We start from the raw sequence: 25,356 nt of genomic DNA on the forward strand, positions 1-25,356 counted from the left end.
GTACGGTGTTTGGGGGAGACTCACTCTCCCCACAACTGTACCCACTGCAATTCCCTAACGGTGAGAGCCAGAAAAGACCGTGAGCTCCGCCTCAGAATGATTTTATTTGAAAAAGCTTTACAGCCTGCGGGGGAACAACCGACAGCGCGGCAAGAGCCTCCGCCGCCTTCCAGGAACATCCCGAGAGCGAGACCCTCTCCATCCTGCTCCCTTCCAGCCTCTTCCTCTCCCAATCACAGAGGAGAGGCACACCAGGCTGGGAAGTCCCCTGCCACTAAGGCTTTGGGGCCATCCTCCCACTCCACGCCGGCATCGGGGCGCTCAACAGCTGAGCGGCCCCGGGAGCGCTCTAAGCAGCCGGCACAGCATGAAAAGCCGGCGCCGCTTCAAGCCTCTGCGGTGCCGAAAGCTACACCACAGCTTAAAGCTGCGGTGCCTCTTAAAGTCACGGCACCGCAGCAAAAGGATGGGCAGCCTCCGAAGCCACTGGCACCAGCTGATGCTCCGCTGGTCCTGCCACAGCCAGACAAGCAGCCAGATGAGGCTGCTAGGGATCAGCCCCATCAAGAGACTGATCCATACAGCAGGCATCATTATCTGTGCCTGCCCTCTACTTCTTACTCTCCTGGGAGGTCTCCAAGGCAATCCCCTCCCAGGTCAATATCACCGTTGTCTCTTCACGACGCTCCCCTTCCTGACGATGACCACCGCACAGTCTATTCCTCACGACATCCGTCACCTGGGAAGGCTCACTCCCACTATTATAGGGCTCGGCCACAACATGGCCCATGGCACCCATACTGGCCTTACCCCCACCTCCACCTTATCCACCACAATGGGGACCGTGGGAACACTGGGAGCCATATGGACACCGTTCCCCACCTCACTCCACCGCATCCCGGAGAAGTTTGCCTCTGCCACAACCCCTACCTCCAGCAAGTTTTTCGGAGGACGAGGCGGAACGAATCTCAGACAATGACTCAGATACTCAGTCAGTAAACGTCACACTCTGATGCTCTTGATGCACAACCAGAGGACGCCGTAGTACCATCAGACACTGGAACAATTGACGATCTAAAACAGTTCCAAGAACTACTCGAGAGTAGCGACAAGCCAGAATGTCTCCCTGCAAGAGGTGCAGAAGAAACAATACCAATTGCTAAAGAATCTACATCCGACACTACATGGCAAGATTGCCCTACCCATAGACGAGACAATCATGGAGACCTCAGAAGATCTGTGGAAGACGCCTGTATCCATCCATCCAACCAACCAACAGGAAAATTGACAGAGTACTTTGTCCCCTCAAAAGACAACTACTTTCTCTTCACTCACCCACAACCTAACTCACTAGTCGTGGACTCAGCACAACAACGAGCGAAGCTTCCGCAATATAGGACGGGCAATGCAGACAAGGACCACAAAAAGTTGGACTCCTTTGGCAAGAAAATATACTCCTCTTCCACTCTACAACTCAGAATATCAAACTACTCTGCTCTGTTAGCAAATCACAACTTTGACAACTACTCAAAACTGAGAGAACTAATGGCACATCTCTCCGACTCCAAAAGACCCATCTTAAAATCAATAGTTCATGAGGGCCATATGATCGCCCGCACCGCTCTCCAAACGGCAATGGATGTAGCTGACACTGCAGCCCGAGTTACAGCTACAGCGGTGGTGATGCGTAGAGCTTCTTGGCTCCAGTCGTCTGGAGTTCCACGCGAACTCCAGCCCAAAGTGGAAGACTTGCCATTTGACAAGCAAAAGTTATTTGCAGCCACTACGGACGAAATGCTCCACAACAGCAAAAATTCTAAGTCCACACTTCACACGTTAGGTATGTGCACGCCGTCCTATAAACGTAGGCGATACACCCCATATAATTCATATAATCGATACCGGTATGGACAATACAATCGACCACAGAAGCCTTATGAAGATACCAGACCAAGACAGCGAGGTCCCAGAAGGCGACCCAACCAAGCCTGCCCACTGGCTACCCAACCATCTAAGCAGCAAATTTGAACATTTGGTCGAGGGCCTGCAAGACCTCCATCACAATCTAGCACCACCTCAACACGGCCATCTATTCAACCACCGCTTGCGCGCTTTCCTCCCACAGTGGGAATCCATAACAGCGGACTGCTGGGTCCTAGAGATAATTCGAGTGGGCTATACCATCCCTTTTATTTCTATCCCCCCTACCCCATCCCTTTTCAGGGACCACTCTCACGAAACCCTTCTAAAACAAGAAATCAATCGGCTCCTCATCATCGGAGCTATAGAAAGGGTACCCCGAGAGTTCCACGGGAGAGGGTTTTACTCGAACTATTTCTTGACCGAGAAAAGAACAGGGGGTTGGAGACCTATATTGGATCTCCGCAAACTGAACAAATTTCTCAAGAAACAGCGTTTCAAGATGGTCACTCTCTCTGCAATCATTCCTGCGCTAGATCAAGGGGACTGGTTCGCAGCCCTCGACCTCTAAGATGCCTATTTCCATATAACCATCCACCCCTCCCACAGACGCTACCTACGCTTTGCGCTCGGTCCAGACCACTTCCAATACAACGTTCTTCCCTTCGGCCTCTCATCAGTTCCGAGGGTGTTCTCGAAGGTACTAGCTGTTGTAGCTGCGTACCTCAGACAGCAGAACGTTATCATATTCCCCTACCTGGACGACTGCCTTCTAAAGGGATCCTCATACGCCGAAACCACCTCTATGATTCATACGGCCACCGCCCTCCTCAGTTGTCTAGGCCTGCTGATCAACAAAGACAAATCAACGCTGCACCCGGTCCAAGATATAGAGTTCATTGGTGCACGACTGGACTCCGTTACAGCCCAAGCATACCTACCTCGGCAACGTTTCGCAACTATACAGGAAATTATAACCAGGATGCTCTCAATGCCTACTACCACAGTACTTACATGCCTTCAACTAATGGGACACATGGCTTCCACCACCTACGTAGTCCACCATGATCGCCTACACTTTTGATGCTTCCAGCTCTGGATGGTGACCGTTTACATCCAACACAACACCCTCGAAGCAAGAGAATTACTATCCCACCAAACATGCTTGCATCCCTACGATGGTGGACCGTGCCAAAGAATCTTCTGGCGGGGGTTCCATTCCAACAAACCGAACCCACTATCCAAATTACCACGGATGCCTCCCTCATCAACTGGGGTGCACATATGGACAGCCGCGAAATTCAGGGCAGGTGGTCCCTGTGACGGCGCGTTGGGGTCCCCCGTCTCCTGCACCCCGAAATGGCACGAACAGACTCCACCAGCCAGTAGAATGGAGGTAGTTTATTGCTTCTCCAGGATATAGCACAGCACAGATGTAATCTGGTTACAGGAACTGGGGCTAAGAGGCCTCAGTGCCCCCCTTGAGATGGGGGAGTCCCAGCCCCCTCCCCAGCTCCTTCTCCCCTGCTTTCCAGACAGGAACTAACCCACTCTCCTCCAGCCCTGCCCCCAGCCAGGGCAGCCTTCCACCTTCCTTTGTTTCTCCCCATGGGGGGTGGCTGGTCAGACCGGTTTGGAGCCACCTTTGCATAATGACTCCCCCCTTCCCTGCTGGGTCTTGCTACAGACAGCAGAGGTCACCACAGCCCTAGCAAGGTCGCCCACAGCCCTAGCAAGTTACCCCCACTACGTCACAGTCCCCAAACGAGACACTCTTGCACATCAACCTTCTCGAATTAAGAGCAGTAAGGAACGCTTGCGCACACTTTGCTTCCGACATCGCCAATCATACAGTTCGCATCCTAACGGACAATATTTGCACGATGTTCTACATAAACAGACAGGGCGGAGCCCGCTCCTGCTCCCTATGCGCAGAAGCTATTCGCCTCTGGAACTCGTGCATCCGCAACCAGGTCACCCTCATAGCATCCTATCTGCCAGGGGTGAACAATACCAGAGCGGACTCCCTCAGTCGAAACTTCACCTTAGACCACAAATGGGAATTACATACGGAGGTCCTAAACTCAGTTTTCCACCAGTGGGGACGGCCATCTATAGACCTCTTTGCTTCGGCCCAGAATACCAAATGTCCCCAATTCTGCTCACGTGCGGGACTTGGCACGCATTCTCTGGGGGATGCCTTCCTAATCAAATGGGCAGCCCCCCTACATTACGCCTTTCCCCCCATACCTCTCATCCCAAGAGTCCTACGCAAAATCCTGCGAGACAATGCCCTAGTCATCCTGATTGCCCCATCATGGTCTCGCCAAACCTGGTACCCATACCTTCACAAGCTAGCGGCCCAACCTCCCCATCCACTACCATACCGGATAGACCTACTATCTCAGGTCAATGGCAGGATACTACATCCCCAACTCCATACCCTGCATCTTCAGGCATGGCTTCTTTCTGGTTCTCAGAGATAGAAGACCGCTGCTCGCAGAAAGTAAAAGACATCCTCCTCCATAGCAGGAGGCAATCCACGCGAAAAACCTACCAGCAGAAATGGGTACGATTCTCTCACTGGTGTTAACGAGACAAAGTGGAACCCCGTGTCTCTCCACTGAATACCATCCTAGATTATATTATGGACCTTAAAACATCAGGACTGTCAATTTCCTCTCTTAAGAGTACATCTCTCTGCAATAGCAGCATTTCATACCTCGGTGGACAGCTTCTCCATTTTTAACCATCCTATCACGAAGAGGTTCCTCAAAGGACTCCAAAATGTGTACCCACCATATAAGGCGCCCCCCCCCCCCCCTTGTGGGACCTAAATCTTGTTTTGGACTACCTGACCAGACCTCCCTTTGAACCATTGGCAACAATACCACTTCCCTTCCTTTTTATGAAAGTCTGCTTCCTCTTAGCCATCACCTCCGTCAGAAGGGTGAGTGAACTTGCAGCACTAATGTCGGAACCCCCTTACACAGTTTTCACAAATGATAGGGTCATACTTAGACCCCACCCGACGTTCCTGCCTAAGGCCTGTACAGAATTTCACGTCAACAAACCGATCGTATTACCTACCTTTTTCCTGAAACCACACTCTTCACAGAGAGATGTCACCCTGCATACTCTGGACATCCAGAGGGCTCTGGCCTTCTTCCTAGAAAGAACAAAACCATTTCATAAATCTGAAAGACTTATTTCCATCGCTGAACGATCAAAAGGGGCACCAATATCATCGCAACAAATCTCAAAGTGGATTTCGACATGTATAATCGAGTGCCACTCTCTAGGCAATAGACCGCTACAACGCCCACCACGAGCGCATTCTACTCGAGCCACGGCTGCCTCTACAGCCTTTCTCGGCAACATCCCCTTAAGAGACATTTACCGGGCAGCAACATGGTCTTCAGACCATACTTTTGCTAAACACTACGCTATTCTTCCACAACTCAAAAGTGATTCAGCAGTTGCCACAGCAGTACTCTCTACCACTGCCAAACAAGGACTCCAGCTCCCTCCAGCCTGACATTGAATACTGCTTTGCACTCACCTAGAGTGGAGCACCCACGGGGACACGCATCTCGAAGAACACTTGTTACTGCACGAGGTGAGTAACTCCCTTATTTTAATAGCAGTGGCTTCGACAGCTAGCTCGCACATGTGCAAAAGCGCTGCATGCGTGAGATATGATCTCCTCAGTTCCTCCTCTGCCGCCGGTGGCGTCTGTCAGAACCCTCAGTGCACTCTGCAGATTTTCCTCAGACAGCTAGTCTTAGTTTTCTTTTTCCTTTAGTTAGTCTCTCTTTTTTTTTTTAAGTACAATTTTTACGATCCTGAAAGAAAGAGAGAAAGAAAGACAGACAACTGAGTGTCTCCCTCAGACACAGGGACAAGCAAGGGCTCCATGCTTCCCCTCAGGGGATTTCTCTCTCCTGCGCTGTTGAGTTTTTTCCCTCAGCTTCAGCCTCGTCAGATAAGACTGAGTGATATATTTTTACAATCTTTTTCACAGCGCTCTCCCACGTGGCTAATCTGCAGGGGCTCTGCTTTGACAGCCTGTGAGGAAAAAGCAGCATTTAATCTCACTCTCAGACTAGCACTCTCAGTGCATATATTGTCTGGACAATTACAGCGCAGCTCACCGTGACAAGTGGAAACTTGGCAGCCTGGGCCAGGAGAGCCAGACGGTTTTCAGCTCAAGCTGATCTCCCTCAAACATTCCCTCAGACCAGCGTTGGACCCTGGTCACCCCGCATCCTCGCTATTACTATCACCGGTGGTGATGTCATATAAGGCAGTTCCCTCTCCATCCATGAGGTTCGCTCTTCCCATGGACCCCGCCAAGCAACTATGGCAAACACCCGCCACCATTCACCCAGTGGGCAAGAAGGTGGATAGAAAATACTACGTGGCTCCTCAGGGTGCTGAGTTTTTCTTCTTACATCCCTCCCCCAACTCCATAGTAACTGAGGCAGTGAATCAGAGGAGCAAACAAAACATTGCTAAATCCACCCCTCCTGATAAGGAGTGGAAACATCTGGACATCATGGGCAGACGGTCATACTCTTCTGCCTCCCTACAGTTACATATCCTTGTTTTTTGAGGAGTACAGGATCTGTCAAAAAATCACCCTGCTGTCAGCAGAACCGTGGCTAAGCCGTGGTTTCAGTTTCAAAATGGCGCTTGTTCGAAACAGTGCCCAAACGTGATTATGCAAATGAAGCACGGGATAGTTAAATCCCCACTTCATTTGCACTTCTGATGTGCTTGATTTACATCCCTCTGCCGACAGAGGGGTGTAGTGTAGACCTAGCCCCAGGCTCCTGCACCAAAACGCAAACAAAACTTACATTCAGAGATACAAACCTTCCGTCTTTGGTCATTCTCAAAGATAATAAAACCCTAGAAAGTGCCAGTGGAGAAGGCAGCATCCAACCAACCCACTCCATCTCAGTCCTCTAACTCTAGGCAAACATTTTGAAGGTCTGGTCGAGAGCTGTCAGATTCGTCTTCCCTCACCCAAGCCTCTGATCACCCTAGTATCCAACCACATATTAGCACCGTTTTACCATCAGTGGTGCCTCATAACTACAGACAAATGGGTTCTGGACTCGATAAAGTTCGGGTACTGCATCCCCTTCCTATCTCCTCCTAAAACCCAACCACCCACCCCATCCCTCTTCAGGGACCCATCTCACGAGACTATTGTATGTCAAGAGATCGACCACTTGCTCCATATCAATGCAGTGGAAAGAGTACCACAACAATATCAAAACACCAGCTTCTACTCACGATATTTTATCACAGAGAAGAAGTCGGGCTGGAGACCTGTTCTCAATCTCAGAGCTCTCAACCGATACGTCCTGTACCAATGCTTCAAGATGGTTACCCTCTCCACCATCATACCGTCCCTCAACAAAGACGACTGGCTGGCGACTTTCGACCTCCAAGACACGTACGTCCATGTGCCCATACACCCTGTGCCCAGGAGGTACCTAAGATTCACAGCAGGGGGACAACATTTCCACTATACAGTACTACCTTTCAGCCTATCCACGGCTCAGAGGGTCTTTTCCAAGGTCTTGGCAGTTGTGGTGGCCCACCTGCGAAGACAGGGAGTGTCAATTTAGCCATATCTCAACGACTGCCTTATAAGGGGCAAGTCGTTCCAGGAAACTCAGGACTCAGTCATGACCACCATGTCGCTGTTCCGTTCACTTGGCCTCCAAATCAACCTTTCCAAATGCCACCTCCAACCAACCCAAGTACTAGAGTTTATAGGAGCTCACCTCGACTGCATCTGTGCTATCACATCCTTACCCCATCAGAGGTTCCGTGCAATACAACTAGTACAACTTCACACCACAGCTCCACAACTTCCTGCCAGAGCGTGTCTCCAGCTACTAGGCCATATGGCAGCAGCGACGACAGTAGTCCCACATGCCAGATTACACGAGTCCTCTACAACACTGGCTGGGCACAGTATACAGACCTCGGATAAACAGCCTACGCAAGCTGGTCTCACTTCCAAACATGGTCAAACGCTCCCTCCAATGGTGGTCAGAAGCTGGGGTCCCCTTCCACAGGCAAGCTCCATCTTTCACCATCACCACAGATGCATTGCAGCAGGGCTGGGGAGCTCACCTGGGTTACCCTCACCACACAAGCACGGTGGACCCACACAGAGACCACGATGCACATCAACGTTCTCGAACTCCGAGCAGTATACTATGCCTGCTGGCATTTTGTGAACCGTATTTCCAACTCCACAGTGCAGATCTTTACAGACAGCCAAGCTGCAATGTTCTACGTAAACAGGTAGGGAGGGGCGAGGTCCTACCCCCTCTTCAAAGAGCCTGTCCAGTTATGGACTTGATGCATCGCTCACAATATAATGTTAATTGCTTCCCATCTCCCCGGCAAAGACAACATAACTGCAGACAGACTCAGCAGGAACTTCCCTACGACCCACGAATGGGAACTAGACCCCACCATTTTGCATCAAATTTTTACCCAATGGGGCTTTCCGCAGATCGACTTGTTTGCCACCAGTGCCAACAAAAAGTGTCCATGTTACTGTTCGCGTGCGGGCATTGGAACCCAATCCCTAGGGGATGCATTCACAATACACTGGGGGGACAACCCTATTATACGCTTTCCCCCTATACTGCTTCTCCATCAAGTAGTCACCAAGGTACGCTTAGACAACGCCAATATCATACTGATAGCACCAGAGTGGCTGAGACAAACATGGTATAACCTACCTACTGCAAATGTCAGTCAATCGCCCATGGCATCTCCCACAGCTCCCACATCTCCTCACTCAATGTCGTGGTTGCCTTCAGCATCCCCATCTTCACACCCTGAACCTTTAGGCCTGGCTTCTCAATGGCTCACTTCACTACAAGCAGAATGCACAGATGAGGTCCAACAGATCCTCCTTAGCAGTCCGAGAACATCCACTCGCAAAACTTATCTGTACAAATGGCGCTGATTCTTCACCTGGTCTCGCCTCCACAATCTTGACTCATCTTCGGCTCCATTACTCGCGGTCCTGCAATACGTAACCGAACTCAGAAATTCAGGTCTTTCACTCAGTTCCCTTAAGGTTCACTTCTCCACACCATCCAATAGACAGCAAGATGCTATTTGCACATCACACGACCAAAAGGTTCCTCAAAGGATTGCAGAACACTTACCCACCAATCAAGCCTCCGGCTCCAGCCTGGGACCTCAATTTGGTTCTGAGGGCCTTAACTCATAAACCGTTTGAGCATATGGGGACCTGCTCTGTGCTTCACCTTTCCATGAAGGTGGCTCTACTAGTGGCAACAACATCCACCAGGAGAGTCAGCGAAATTGCAGCTCTCATGACAGACCCACCTTTCACCACTTTCCATAAGGACAAGGCAGTCCTCCGACCTCATAGATAGAGCTGGAAGAGACCTCAGGAGGTCATCAAGTCCAGCACCCTGCCCAAAGCAGGACCAATTCCAACTAAATCACCCCAGCCAGGGCTTTGTCAAGCTGAGACTTAAAAACCTCTAGGGATGGTGTCATGGTCATGAGGGATGGCCAGCAGCCTGGGGACTAAGGGGTTAACTGTACCTAGCAGTCAGCCAATAGAAATGCAGATAGGGATTTTCAAACTGAGACAAAAGAATTTTGGGGTTTTCCCTCCTTTGTCCCTGGCCAGTTGACTCTCCAGATACTGAGGGAGACACACAACATGTCTCTCTCCAAGAAAAGACTTCACCATCTGTAAGTAGGGTAAAGTTTAGATAAATCCATTTTATTGTTTTATGGTTTGGGAATGGGAATCTGATGTTTGTACATTTAAAAATGGGTTTTGCTCTCCTTTGTAACTAAGGGTGTGTCTAGACTACAGGGTTTTGTCGACAAAAGTGGACTTCTGTTGACAAAACTATACCTGCGTCTACACTACTGCCAAGTTCTGTCGACAGAACTTGGCAATTTGTCGACGGCGGTAAACCTCATTCTACGAGGAATAACGCCTTTTGTCGACAGAGTTCTGTCGACAGAAGGCGTTATTGCATCTGCACTGTCCCTTGCGTCTACACTGTTATGTCGACAAAGCGTCTTGCCTGTAGTCTAGAGGTACCCTAAGATTTTGGCCCATGGGAGACCCTCATGAGTATATTAATTGGTGACTTTTCCATCTCGTCGTTATGCTTGTAACAGGAGTTTTGTGGTGATAATAAAAGTTCTTTCTTTTTTATTAACCTGGTATTGGTTCATTTTTGTGTTCTGGTTTTACTTTAGGGCTGACATTTCCCAAGTGATCTCTTCCCTGGTTTTTCTTACCTTTACTTGGGTGGTGGCAGCGGATTTTTATCCCCAAAATCTAGGTTTATAAGATTTTGGGGGGAAGCTTTATACCAACGCCTGGAAAGAGAAGGTTTTGGGGTACTTTTGTGGGGCCCCACTTCTGCATTCGTCGTGAGAGAGTGGGGAATCAGCCTTGACAGATGGAGATTCCACCACCTCCCTAGGTAACCCATCCCAGTGCTTCACCACCGTCCTAGTGAAATAGTTTTTCCTAATATCCAACCTGGACCTCTCCCACCACAACTTGAGACCATTGCTCCTTGTTCTGCATCTGTCACTACTGAGAACAGCCTTTCTCCAGCCTCTTTGGAACCTCCCTTCAGGAAGTCGAAGGCTGCTATCAAATCCCCCCTCCCCTTCTCTTCTGCAGACTAAACAAACCCAAATCCCTCAGTCTCTCCTCATAGGTCATGCGCTCCAGCCCCCTCATCTTTTTGGTTGCCCTCCGCTGGACCCTCTCCAATGTGTCCACATCCTTTCTGTAGTGGGGAGCCCAGAACTGGACACACTACTCCAGATGTGGCCTCACAAGAGCCGAATAAAGGGGAATGATGACATGTCTGGATCTGCTGGCAATGCTCCTCCTAATGCACCCTAATATGCCATTAGCCTTCTTGGCTACAAGGGCACACTGACTCATCCAGCTTCTCATCCACTGTAGCCCCCCAGGTCCTTTTCTGCAGAACTGCTACTTAGCTGATTGGTCCCCAGCCTGTACCAATGCTTGGGATTCTTCCGTCCCAAGGGCAGGACTCTGCACTTGTCCTTGTTGAACCTCATCAGATTTCTTGTGGCCCAATCCTCTAATCTGTCCAGGTCACTCTGGACCCTATCCCTGCCCTCCAGCGTATCTACCTTTCCCCCAGCTTAGTTGTCATCTGCAAATCCATCCCCTCATCCAGGTCATGAATAAAGATGTTGAACAAAACCGGTCCTAGAACCGAACCTTGGGGCACTCCGCTAGAAACCGACCACCAACCTGACATCGAGCCGTTGATCACTACCCGCTGGGCCCGGCCTTCTAGCCAGCTTTCTATCCATCTTACAGTCCATTTATCCAATCCACATTCCCTTAACTTGATGGCAAGAATATTGTGGGAGACCGTATCAAAAGCTTTGCTAAAGTCAAGGTATATCACATTCACTGACTTGCCCATGTCCACAGAGCCAGTTACCTCATCATAGCAGCTAATCAGATTGGTCAGGCACGACTTGCCCTTTGTGAATCCATTTTGACTAATCCTGATCACTTTCCCCTCTTCCAAGTGCTTCAAAATGGATTCCTTGAGGCTCCCCTCCATGATTTTTACGGGGACTGAGGTAAGGCTGACTGCTCTGTAGTGCCCTGGATTGTCCTTCTTCCCTTTTTTTAAAGATGGGCACTACATTTGCCTTTTTCCAATCATCCGGGATCTCTCCCGATCTCCACGACTTTTCAAAGATAATAGCCAAAGGCTCCGCAATGACATTTGTCAACTCCCTCCGTACCCTCAGGTGCATTAAATCCGGACCCATGGATTTGTGTATGTTTAGCTTTTCTAAATAGTTCCTAACCTGTTCTTTCCCCACCAAGGGCTGTCCACCTCCTTCCCACGCTGCATTGCCTAGTGCATTAGTCTGGGAGCTGACCTTGTCTGTGAAGACAGAGGCAAAGAAAGCATTGAGTACTTCAGCTTTTCCCACATCATCTGTCACTCGGTTACCTCCTTCATCTAGTAAGGGCCCTACACACTCTGATCACCCTCTTATTGCTAACATGCCTGTAGAAACCTTTCTTGTTACCCTTCACATCCCTTGCTAGCTGCAATTCCAATTGTGCTTTCGCCTTCCTGCTCATTCCCCTGCATTCTCGAGCAATATATTTATACTTCTCCCTAGTCATCTGTCCAAGTTTCCACTTCTTTTAAGCTTCCTTTTTGTGTTTAAGGATGTCCCTGGTAAGCCAATCCTGTCGCTTACCATGTTTGCTTTTGTTGCTGCGCATCGGGATGGTTTCTTCCTATGCCTTTAATATGGCTTCTTTAAAATACTGCCAGCTGTCCTGGACTCCTTTCCCCTTCATGTTAGCATCCCAGGGAATCCTGCCTATCACTTCTCTGAGGGAGTCAAAGTCTGCTCTTCTGAAGTCCAGGGTGTGTACTTTGCTACTCTCCTTTTTTCCTTTGGTCAGGCTCCTGAAATCTACCATCTCGTGATCACTGTTTCCCAGGTTGTCACCCACCTCTACTTCCCCTACTAGTTCCTCCCTGTTTGTGAGCAGCAGGTCAAGCTGCGCATGGCGCCTGGTTGGTTCCTTCAGCACTTGTACCAAGAAATTATCCCCAACATTCTCCAAAAACTTCCTGGATTGTCTGGGTACTGCTGTATTGGTCTCCCAACAGATGTCAGGGTGATTGAAGTCCCCCATGAGAACCAGGGCCTGCAATCTAAAAGCTTCTCTCAGTTGTCCGAAGGAAGCCTCCTCTACCTCATCCACCTGATTCAGAGGTCTATAGCAGACACCAACCACAACATCACCCTTGGTGCTTCCACCTCTAAACTTAACCCATAGACTCTCAACAGTCTTTTCTCCCTCTAAATACTGGAGGTCCAAGCAATCATACTGCTCTCTTAGGGTATGTCTACCCTTGCACCCTATTTTGAAATAGGGATGCAAATTAATACTTTTAAAATTGCAAATGAAGCAAGTATCCCGTGCTTCATTTGCATATTCATGGTATGGCGCTATTTCTAAGTAACAGACGCTGTTAAGACGTGGTTATTTCGAGAGAAAGCCCTTCTCTCGAAATAACCCTTATTCCTCGTACAATGAGGTTTACCAGTTATTTCGAGAGAAGGGCTTTCTCTCGAAATAACCGCGTCTTAACAGCCAAAGCCAAACAGAAGCTCAGCACACAGCAAGAAACCCCCAAACACAACACACACTACAGACTGCCACTTACCTCAAGGGTCCTGTATTAGCTTCTTCCTTCACCTGGAGAACTCCCTCTCCAAACTCCCTGTTAGCAGCCCGTGTTCACAAGCTCCCTGGTCCCTGACTCATCCTAAATTCCTGCCAAAGGTGCCCTCTCCTTTCCACTGTAATGAACCTATTAACTTACCTGTCTCTCTCTTCCCCCCCCCCCCCCCCCCCCCCAAACCCCACACCAACCCGACGGAGGCCACACTCCACACACTTGATTTACGGAGGGCCATTGCATTCTGCCTGGAAAGGATCAAGCAAATTCAGAAAACCAACAGGTTATTCATATCAACCACTGAACGATCCCAGGGACTCCCCATCTCCTCCCAGAGGATCTCAAAATGGATAGTTGAATGCATAAGAATAGCATATTCAACTTTTGACAAAGAGCCACCTGCACAACTTTGTGCACATTCGACCGGGGCCTGGCAGCATCAACAGCCTATGTACAGGGCATCTCCCTGTCCGATTATATGCAAATCGGCCACCTGGTCATTTACTCATACATTTGTTGCTCACTATGCTCTGGATTCCTATGTGTCCAGAGGAACTGCGTTTGGACATACAATCCTCACCATGGTCCCAAATGACGCTACAGCGTCTGAAGCTCCCACCTCCAGCAGATAAACTACTTGTAGTCACCTAAGGTGGCACACCCACAGAGACACTCCTCAAAGAAGAGAGGGTTACCCACCCTCTGCAGTAACTGATGTTCTTTGAAATGGGTGTCCCTGTGGGCGCTACACCACCCACCCACCCTTCCTCTTCTCTGCTTCGGTATTAGTTCCATATTATCCTGGGGCAGAGAATGAACTGAAGAGATCATATCTCGCGCATGTGCATTGGCCGCCTAGCATGTGTAGTGCTTTTGCACATGTGCAAGCTAGCTGTCAAAGCCACTGCTATTAAAATCTTCTGGCTAGGCGTGCTGCGGCACCAAAACACCTAAAGTGGGTCACCCACAGGGACCCATCTCTGAGAACATCAGTTACTGCAGAGGGTGGGTAACCCTCTCATCTCTTATTTATAATGGAACTGGTTTAAAATCTAATAGTCTTTATAAGTATGATTGTAGGGCATGCTCTATTTAAAACAAAAATCAAGACCAGAAGTGAAAGTAGCATTCACTTCCAAGCCAACTTTGCAGCTATAATTTAAATAATCTTGTTACTTTCTTCACACCTCTATAAATGGTACTTAAGGATTATATCTAAGAGATCTGCTAATGCTTACATCTGTAGCTTTTAATTTCAAAATGCTGCATATGGATGCCATCTGGAGGTATTAAGAGCAAAATAAAAGCTCTTGATCATAGACTCTCTCTTCTCAGGCAAAACTCACATAGGAGTTCACCTGAGTAAAGACTACAGGAATGGACACAGAGTTCTAAGTTTTGGGTTGAGGTATAAAAACATGTATGAAAATTCTTAAATATAATTTTGTAGTCATTCAGTGCAAATTCTTGCTGGGCTATAACTTCAGTGCATCTGTATACTGCTGAATGTACATAATTTTCATACTAATAGACTATTTGATTCTTCAGATATCTATGGTGGGCAGCATGTAGCTTTTCATGAGTGAAACATGAAATATCAGAAATACTTTTCTCAAGTCATATTTGATTAGTAAGTTAGTGATTGTAGTGAAGGCCTTCCTTTATGTACTGTTTATAAATGCCTTTGTTTTTAGGTGACATTCACGGACAATACTATGACTTACTTCGACTCTTTGAATATGGAGGTTTTCCGCCAGAAAGCAACTATCTATTTCTTGGTGACTACGTTGATAGAGGAAAACAGTCTTTAGAAACAATTTGTCTCTTATTGGCCTACAAAATCAAATATCCTGAGAATTTTTTCCTTCTTAGAGGGAACCATGAATGTGCCAGCATTAATAGAATTTATGGATTTTATGATGAATGTAAGTAATGTGGATGGGAGAGGAAGGTTGTGATGCACTTAATTATGCTAACTTACAAAAATTCTCTCCTAGTCTATGGTTTTATTTGAACTGTTTGAGAACTTGCAGCTTCTCTCTTGAATAGCTCAGGTGGCCTTTTGGCTTGTTTTGGCAGCTGAAATCTGTACCCTCAATGATCCTGTTTATGGTCTGATCATCAAAATTTTGTTCTGATTTGATCACTGCTGTACACTGTTAAAGTTGATTAGAATTTCTCTTATACAAGATTAGATAGGCTTCCAAACTGCAGAGCAAAAGTATTCACCTTTCCTCTGAAATATAAAACTTGTGTGTATAATTACGTTAATAAATCCTTTAGAGCAGGGGTCTCCAAACTTTTCAGCCCGAGGGCCGCATTAACTATCAAACAGCAGTTCGGGGGCCGACTACACACTTGAGGTCCAAATAAAAAACAATCAAAACATGGATGTTGTTTTTAATTATTTATTTAATATTATTTTATTCAGTTATTATTTAATAACACATTGATACACTACACATGAACACCTGTATTAGTGTGAATGGTGAAATTGTTTCCTGGATGCCAAAATAGCAGACATTTCTGGCTTTAGATTTGTTGTCCCTAACATCAACAGTGACCTGAGATTATCATCGGACAAGTTTGTTCTCAAATTGTTCTTCACGTATTTCATTCTTGAAAATGTTTGTTCACACAGGTATGTTGTTCCAAAGATTGAAAGGTACCTTGATGCAAAAGTTTTGACATTAGGAAAGTCTTCCTTGGGCAAAAACTGGTAAAAACCCACCAGTCCTATTTTGAACTTGTCCCTAAGGAGGTCATTTGCTTGCAACTCAATGACTTCCAGCTGCAGTTCATCTGGGCAACTGGCCACATCTGCTTCAAATGGGTTTTGAAACAATCTCACTTCTTCTGCCTTTGAATCCAAGTCAGAAAACCGCTGCTGAAACTGCAGCTGGAGGTCTTTGATGATCTCGCATGCAAATGACGTGGGGAACTCAGCTGTTGCTTCAGCCATGAAGACCTTGCACTGCTGAAAGTGCGTCAAGTTGTTGGCCTGTACTTGTTCCAAAAACAAGACAAGTTTGGATCTGAAGGCCTTTAGGTGGGTGTATAGATCAGAAACTAGATTTTGCTCTCCTTGTAGTTTTAGGTTCAGAAAATTTAAATGACTAGTTATGTCTGCAGCAAAAGCCAATTTCCATACCCACTCTTCATCAGACAGTAATGGCTGTGGCTTGCCTTTACTTTCCAGGAAGTCACCTATTTCCTTTCTTAACTTAAATACTCTGCTCAGAACTTTCTCACAACTTAGCCATCTTACTGCTGTGTAATATGGTAAATCTTGCGATTCTGTGTCTGTATCTTTCAACATGTCTCTGAACTGTCTATGGTTGAGCCCATGTGACCTTATTAAATTCACCATCTTCACCACAGGATTCAGTACACTGCTAATGTCCACATATTTAGCACACAAACCTTGCTGGTGAATAATACAGTGCAGGAACATTGGTTGTATAATGTTTTTCTCATTACACATCTGCTTCACTTGTCCAACCAAGCCTTTCTTTATGCCACTCATGTTCTTTCCTCCATCAACAGTCAGGCAACTGAGGTTAGTCCAGTCCAAGTTATAATCAGCAAATGTTTTTTTCAACTCATTGAATATATCCTCTCCGGTAACAGTGCCATACATGCTATGTAGGGAAGCCAGCTCTTGTGTTATGTTCATGTCTTCATCCACACCTCTAATGAACACAAGCAGTTGAGAGGTGGAGCAGCTGTCCAGCGATTCATCCATTGCAATTGAAAAATGGCGAAACTTGCTTGCATTTTTCGCTATTTGAGTCACAATGTTTTCACCCATGTCTGCAACACGGCGGGCAATGGTATTCGCACCCAAAGCTACATTTTCAAATTGTTTTGACTTTTCTGGGCAAAGTTCCTCAGCCACTTCCAACAAACATTCCTTCACTACTTCACCATCTGTAAAGGGTTTGCCACTTTTAGCCAGGACGTAGGCAACTTTATAACTGGCCTTAGTTAAGGATTCATTTTCATTTGAGGATTTACTGAACAATGTCCTCTGAGATGTGAGTTGATTTTGTAATTTAGAAAATTTTTCGGCACGGACTTTACCCTCCAACTGTACATATTTCTCCTGATGTTTGCTTTGATGATGACGGCGCAGGTTGTATTCTTTCATCACAGCCACAGTTTCGTTGCAAATCACACACAATGCTTTCTCACCGGATTTGATGAAGTATTTCAAACTCCATTCTTCTTGAAATTGCCGACACTCATCGTCTATTTTTCTTTTCCTCTTCTCGGCCATCGCTGGGCACTAAAATAAAGTGAATTCAACATGAATAAATAATGAAACTGAAAGTATCTTGCACACAATATCGCTCAAAAAACCTGATTATGCGAACTAATTTCGTCGCAATAATAGCTGCAAATGACCCGAAACAATTTTTAAAAATTCTTACGATTTCTTAAGTTAAACTTACCTGAATATAGTGTGCAAATATATCCACTTATGGTAGAGAGATTGTTGCTTTTAATGTTTCCTCTTCAGAATATTCGAAAAATTCTTACTAAACTAATGACATTCCCAATACTTTAAACACACTGATAAGTAATTACGCGAAGGAAATTATCAGTAAATAAAATAGAGTGCAATATGTTTCGAAATCAGACGCTAATTGACACCAACACCTCCTCATCGCAACAGTCAACCTGCAACTGGCAAACTGTGATCAAAATAATCAAGTCTTGAACCAGCAGCAAACCATTTAAAAACTCCGCCACTAGATGGCGTTATATCTCATTGACTGTGAACGGAAGTAGAAAAAGTAAGCAGCGAATAAGGTTTTGCAATGTAATGATCGGTTGGAAAACATAACGCACTACTGCGTGCCTCTATTTTAATTCGGTAAAAACATAACGTCCACGTAAGCGGCGGCTGATCTTGGCAGGATACACGTAAATTTCCGTAATTTTTTTTCCGTAGACAAAAAGGTCTCCACGGGCCGCATCCGGCCCGCGGGCCGTAGTTTGGAGACCCCTGCTTTAGAGAATAAATGGCCCTTTATTTTGTACCCTGCTTATCAGATTCTAAATACAAAATTTGACTTTTAAAAAAACTGTTTATATTAGAAATAGCTGATGCTTGTTTCCTCTTTTTTAGGAGGACCTGAATAATGGTATACTATGAGCGGTAATGTGAACTAATCAGGGTGGATTGATTTTCTTTTTTAATCAATAAGCAGGAAACATTGACTTAAATTATTCTATTTTAATCATGTTTGCATTTGTGTGGGGTTTTTTTTGTTTTTTTAAGGAAAATAACTAAAAAGGTTGATAAAAGCTTGGCAATCATTTGTAACTACATTAGCCCATACACTATATTTGATGCTGCTTTTCACTAACGAGTAGGGTACATTATAGCTGTACAAAACGTAGTTAAGCAATTATCTAATTTAACATACATGGTGATGGTGCTGCCCACCTAATAACTTTTTTATTCCAGAGCACTAACCTGGAATGAGGGAAACCAGTTTCAGTTCTCCCCACTTCACTGCAGACAAATAAAGTGACTGGAGCAGGAATTAAGGGAGCCCTACATCAGAGTATCTCATATCTCACTGGTTTAGAGAATTTTCTGGAGAGGTGCAAGACCCCTTTCTCAGTGCTCTGTCTCCTGACAGAGAGAAATGGGGAATTGAACCTGAATTTTCCACGAACGAGGCAAGTGCTCGTTAGTGAAAACCTTCAAGATGGGTGCCACCTCTGTTGGCTGGATTTTCTCCTCCACCCTCTGGATTTTGAATGAGTCCCAGTCCTGTAAGCAACCTCTGAACGTGCCTACCAGATTGAGCTGAATACTCAGGTGGCAAAATATACCTATCTTTACCCAATTCAGGAATCACTCTGGGGTTTTGGTGGAAGATAGGATTTAAGACACCTAAAATGAGGCAGTAGTGCACATTTCCAGAGGCAGAAACATTAAGCTCCTAGGGAACTCTTACAGCAAAAACATAGGAGCCAAATGAACTAGGTACCTACAGGGTTCAGCAGGAGTCTTGAGGATTGTGGTGGAGCTAAAACACTGAATCCTATCCTATGTCTTTCAAGATTCAACCTCGTAGGTCTCATCCTCTCATCTATTTTTTTCATACATTGGAAGACAGACAAGCTTGCCTGCTTTTTCAACTTCCAATTAGTTTCTTAACTTAAAACAAACTAGTCATAAAACTGAATTAGCATAATAAACTGGCACAAAGAAAAACTTCACCTGCAGAAGGAGCTACTTCTGTCCAAAAGCTGATTTAGCACTTCAACAATTTCAGGTTCCAGACAGCAATTTCCACTACTTTAGTGTTTTGACTTTCTTTAAAATGTAGCAGCAAATATGTACCATTTAATAACTTTTGTATTTTTAAATTATTTTAATTGTCAAATTCAAGTGTAACTTTAGGTTTTTTCAAATAAACATGTATTTAATTCAAATAAGTCCACTTTTTAAAAAAATCTTTAGCTTTTTATTCACCCTGGAGCTAACACCTTTCTCACTCTAGCCAGCATCTCTGCTGCCCCTCTCTTTAGAGACAACAGGTAGCTCAGCTTACTCTTGCTGAGAAGTGACTTTTATTTATGGGAAATCTGATTTGTAAAGGTTTTGGTTCCACTTCACTGCAGGCTTATTAAAAGAAAACTCTTAAGATTTAAATATTCATAGTTTGGCAATGGAATGTGGAATCATTCATGTCTTGTACAGGTCTATCAGTCTGGTAAGACCACAAAGATCAATGTATCCATATAATTCAATTGCTACTAGGGATAACAGAAGAGGGGCCAAGGAATGAATGGTTTTGTGACTACTAAATTACCTTCTACCACATGGGGAATACTGAATTCCTGTTACCCATATTGTGAAGCTTCTGCCAAGTTCACCAGTATGTGGCCTGTGCTTCACTTCATTCTTCAAAATTGGGCTTAAATAGCACACAGACCTTCTGGTCCTCTAAACATTGGCGAACCTAAAGTCAATTTGGCAGCTTTTACCAGGAATAATCTCTCATTTATATCTATAGGTAATAAAGGTTTTCCTGTGGGATGACAGTAATGTTGCCATGTCACTCTGTGTCCTCCCCCCACCCCCGCCTCCTCCCTTTCTCCCCTCACCCTGCTTGAGCCCCACCTTGCTGCTTCCCCTTGCCACTTGGAATTGCAGCCCAGGGACAGGCGCTAGGAGTGGGGCTCCTAGCTGGGCTTATGTGCTAGCAGTGGGCTCTTGGGGGCTCCCCTGCCACCAGGCTCTTGGGGAGCTGGAGCACGGTGTCCAACTGCCCCAAGTCCTGCTGCCCCTGCGGAGACTCACCCCCTCCCCACTGGCTGCCAGAGGGGCCCCCCATCTGAGGTGGTTGGGGGAGCTGCCACCCCAATCTTTCTGCTCCTTCCCTTCTTCCAGCAGGCAGACGGGCAGCCATGGGCTCTACAGGCAGGGCTGGGGCGGTGAGTAGCACAAACGGGACCGCATGGGGGAAGAGGTCAGGAGGACAGTGGCACTCTGCATTGCTGCTTTCCCCACCTCACCAGGCTGCAGTGTCCCGGAGCACTGTGTGCACACAGCACTACCTGTGCCTCCCTGACTGCCGGAGTTAGAGCCGGGCCTGGAGTGTGCCGTGGCTGGGCGAGGAGGGGTTAGGGTTTGGGGGCAGAGAGAAACGGACTTAACTTTTAGCCTACCAATAGACTCCATCGCCTCACAATCTTCCTGAAAGTTTCTCTCGAATAATGCTTCATTACAATTATGAATCGCAGAAACTCACCAGCGTCTTTCTTGTTTATCCAATTCCTTTTCAAAATCGTCATCTTCTGAAGAATTGGTGCTTGAATTATCTCTATTTCCCTGTGATGGTTGAAGATATCTCGAAGAGCCCACTGCTAGCACATAAGGCCAGCTGGGAGCACCACTCCTAGCGCCTGTCCCTGGGCTGCTGTCCCAAGCACCGTACCCTCCCCTGGGCTATCACAGCTGCCATGTGGAGTCTGCTAGCTACTGTGGCATGTTTCTTAGCATTGAAAGCACCGTGGGGTAGTGGGGCAGGAAGGGGAGTAGGGGCTTGGTTTAAAAATAGCAATTCCAAGTGAGAATAACTGTGACATATTATGTAAAGTGGTAAAGTAGATGTTAATATCAATTGTTATACAGTCTGAAACTTTTTGGCACCTTTAGGACTTTCTTGCTAAAATATTCATTTTGGATTGAAAATGGAAAAAAAAAACTGGAGCAGTCAAGATTTTCTGTGCTCCAGCTCCGCTCGAAAGCCCAGAAGAAAAGTATACTCTCCAGCCACACTACAACTGAGAATTGCTAACATATATAATCTTATAGAGCTAGGAGGGACCTTGAGAGGTCATCAAGTCTAGTCCCTTGCCCTCGTGGCAGGACCAAGCAACCTGGTTCAAGAGCCCCATACTCTAAAAGACCCATACTCAAATCAATTATTCATGAAGGGCATACCATTGCCCACATGGCCCTGCTCTCCTCAATAGCTGTAGCTGATAGCAGCTAGAGCAACTGCCTCAGCGGTGGTAATGAGAAGAGAGCCTCATGGCTCCTATCAGTGGGAGTGCCTAAGGAGCTCCAGTTGAAGGTGGAGGAGCTCCCCTTCGATAAGCACAAACTCTTTGCAGCCAATATGGACAAGGTCCTGCACAGCAGCAAGGTCTCTTGAACCACACTTTGGACACTCAGCATGTACACCCCCTCCATACTGTCAAAAATGTTATACCTCGTGTAACAGAAACAAAGACAGTTATTACAACCATACATAGCAGAAACTTTGTAAGTACAACTGGCCCAGGGAACGACCCCAGAGGAAGCGCTCACCCCAATCTCACTCCTCGAGTTCCCAAGCAACTAAGCAGCAGATTTGAAAATTTGGTCATGGGTCTGCCCAACCTCCCTGTCCCTCCACTGCCAACAAACCAACACCATCTGGTCACCCACAGACTCCGTCCCTTTTACCACCAATGAGACTCCATAACATCGGATCAGTGGGTGCCAGAAATTATCTGTACAAGATATGTCATCCTCTTTACATTGCTTCCCCCTACCCTTCCCCATCCCTCTTCAGGGACCACTCCCACGAGATCCCTCTCAGAAAAGCAATCAATCACCTCCTCCATCTAGGAGCAATAGAGGGTTCCAGATGTATTTTGGGGGAGGGGAATTTATTCCAAATACTTTCTGACTCCATACTTAGACAACTACCTTATAAAAGGCCGGTCCCACATGGAAATGACCAGCATGGTTTTGAAAACTAGACACCTGTTCAATCGTTTGGACCTCCTGATAAACAGAAATCAGCTCTAGATACTGCACAGGGCATAGAGTTCATTGGGGCCTGTCTTGATTCATTAGCTGCCCGAGCCTATCTTCCACATGACTGCTTCATTGTGCTACAGGATCTCGTAGCCGTATTAACCACGAGCCCTTCCACTACGGTACTTACCTGCCTCCAATTGATGGGCCATGTGACTGCCACTACTCATGTCGTCCAATATGCATGCTTTCATTTCCGTGCCCTGCAACACTGGTTAGCGTCAGTCTACAAGCCGTCTTGTCATCCCCTACACAAACAGGTTACTGTTCCCAAGAGGGTGCTGGACATTTTCAAATGGTGGACACTACCCAGCAATCTCCTAGCAGGGTACCCTTCCACCAACCCGAACCATCGGTACAGGTCATTACGGATGTCCCTCTCCTGGGCTGGGACACACACCTGCACCAGCATGCTGTTCAGGGCAGATGGTTGCCTTCGTAGGCATCCTTCGATCCCGAAGGATCATGGGTTTGCGCCCCTGTTGGACTGATTCGAGCAGCGTTGTCTGTGGCTGTGCAATCCAATCCGGGAATGGCAGTCCTTTCCGCACTGTGAGCAGCAGTAGGCAGATGTCGCTCTGGTATCACGGGCACAGATCTTCCTGAGGGCTCTCTTGTCTTCCACTTCCTTCACCAATGTAGTTTCATAAATAGAAAGAGCTTCCTTCACTCCCTGTTTCCAGGCATACTTGTCTAAGGTGAGCCAATGCCAGGTGTTCGCACTGATAGAGCGCTGAGGTCATGCTTGCACGTGTCCTCATAGCGCAATTTAGGTCGCCCTTTCGGCCTCTTTCCAGACGCCAGTTCGCCAAAGAGAAGGTCCTTCGGTATTTGGCCATCCAACATACGTGAGACGTGGCCAAGCCAGTGCATACGCCTCTATTTGAGAAGGGTGAACATGGAGACGGTGCCCGCCCTCTTAAGCACTGTGCTATTGGGGATCTTGTCCTGCCATGAGATACCGAGTATACGCCTAAGGCAGCGCATATGAAATGTGTTGAGCCGTTGCTCTTGTTTTGAGCACAAAGTCCATGTTCCACTGGCGTACAACAGTGTGCTCAAAACACAGGCTGTGTAGACCACCTTGGTGTGTACAGTGAGCTTATTATTGGCCCATACTCATAGACTCATAGACGTTAAGGTCAGAAGGGACCATTATGATCATCTAGTCTGACCCCCTGCACAGTGCAGGCCACAAAATCTAACCCACCCCTCCTAGAATAATCCTCTCACCTATATCTCAGATACTGAAGCCTTCAAATACTTTGAAGACCCCAAGATGCAGAGAATCCTCCAGCTGTGATCTGTACCCCATGCTATAGAGGAAGGCGAAAAACCTCCAGGGCCTCTCTTCGTCAGCCTGGAGAACGTTGTGGCGGCTTTTCCAATGTGCTTGTTAATCTCGCTATCAAATGACAAGTTGTCCGAGATTGTAGAGCCTAGGTACACAAACTCATGAACGACTTCCAGTTCGTAATCTAACACACTGATAAATGGCTTGTTACCCATGCTTTGGCCCATCACCTGGGTCTTCTTTAAGCTGATTGTGAGGCCGAATTCCATACGTGTGTCCGCAAAGCAAGTTATGAGTGACTGCAGTTCCTGCTGAGTGTGAGCAGCAATAGCTACATCGTCAGCAAAAAGGAACTCCCTTAGACACTTCGTAAGCACCCTGGCCTTTGCTCTAAGCCTCGACAGTTTGAAGAGGTCGCCGTCCATTCTCGTGCGGAGAAAGATGCCCTCTGTAGCAGTTCTAAAGGCATATTTGAGCAAAACTGCAAAGAAGATGCCGAACAGTGTTGGAGCCAGCATGCACCTCTGCTTCACTCTGCTGAGAATCTTGAAGGGTTCGGATGTGGACCCATCGTATACGATGGTCCCCCTCATGCCATCATGGAAGGCCCTAACAATGCTGAGCAGAGTTGGAGGACAGCTGATCTTAGCCAGAATCGTGAACAGACCTTTTCTACTGACAAGGTCAAATGCTTTGGTCAGATCGATGAAAGCAATATACAAAGGTTTGTTCTGTTCCCTGCACTTTTCTTGTAGTTGCCTAACAGAGAAAACCATGTCTATGGTGGACTGTTCAGCTCTGAACCCACACTGAGACTCAGGGTAGACTCTCTCTGCAAGAACATGGAGCCTCTTCAGGACAACACGTGCAAATAGCTTCCCCACAGTGCTGAGAAGGGAGATGCCACGATAGTTGTTGCAATCGCTTTTGTCACCCTTGTTCTTGTAGACAGTAACGATGTTAGCATCCCTCATATCTTGCGGTAAACTGCCTTCTCTCCAACATTGACAGAGTATTCCATACAGCTCTGAGACTAGGGTACCGTTAGCGCATTTAAGGATTTCCGAGGGAATACCATCTTTCCCTGAGGCCTTTCCAGAAGAGAGTGCTTTTAGCGCGTTGCTAAGTTCTTCCATGGTGGGTTCAGCATGTGTGGTTGCCACACAAAACTGTACTACATATTAACCTCCTCGAACTCTGGGCCATGAGAAATGTGTACAGCCACTGCACCACCACCATCACCAACCATGTTGTTCGTATACTTAACATACAACATGACAACCATGTTTTATATAAACAGGCAGGGAGGGGCCCGCTCCTGATCTCTCTGTGCGGAAGCAATCCACCTTTGGAACTGGTGCATTCATCATGGGGTCACTCTGTTCACCCCAGGTAAGTATGATGCTCTCAGTGTCAGGGTGGATGCCCTGAGTCACAATTTTTCCATCTACCACGAATGGGAACTACCCCCAGCGGGGCTTGACTCC

At 46.9% G+C, this 25,356-nt stretch overlaps 1 protein-coding gene across 2 annotated transcripts in view; it reads left to right on the plus strand.

Moving 5' to 3' along the window:
- Nucleotides 1-25,356, plus strand: part of LOC149520846 (serine/threonine-protein phosphatase PP1-gamma catalytic subunit B) — an 84,240-nt gene that overhangs the window by 48,397 nt on the left and 10,487 nt on the right. For both annotated transcript variants that reach the window (XM_089775089.1, XM_089775090.1), the window contains exon 3: nucleotides 14,933-15,163. In XM_089775089.1, the coding sequence (XP_089631215.1) occupies nucleotides 14,933-15,163 (231 nt within the window). The remainder of the gene's footprint in view (nucleotides 1-14,932; nucleotides 15,164-25,356) is intronic.

Source organism: Pelodiscus sinensis, chromosome W (assembly GCF_052426305.1).
Source record: "Pelodiscus sinensis isolate ZL-2025 chromosome W, ASM5242630v1, whole genome shotgun sequence".
Lineage (NCBI taxonomy): Eukaryota > Metazoa > Chordata > Testudines > Trionychidae > Pelodiscus > Pelodiscus sinensis.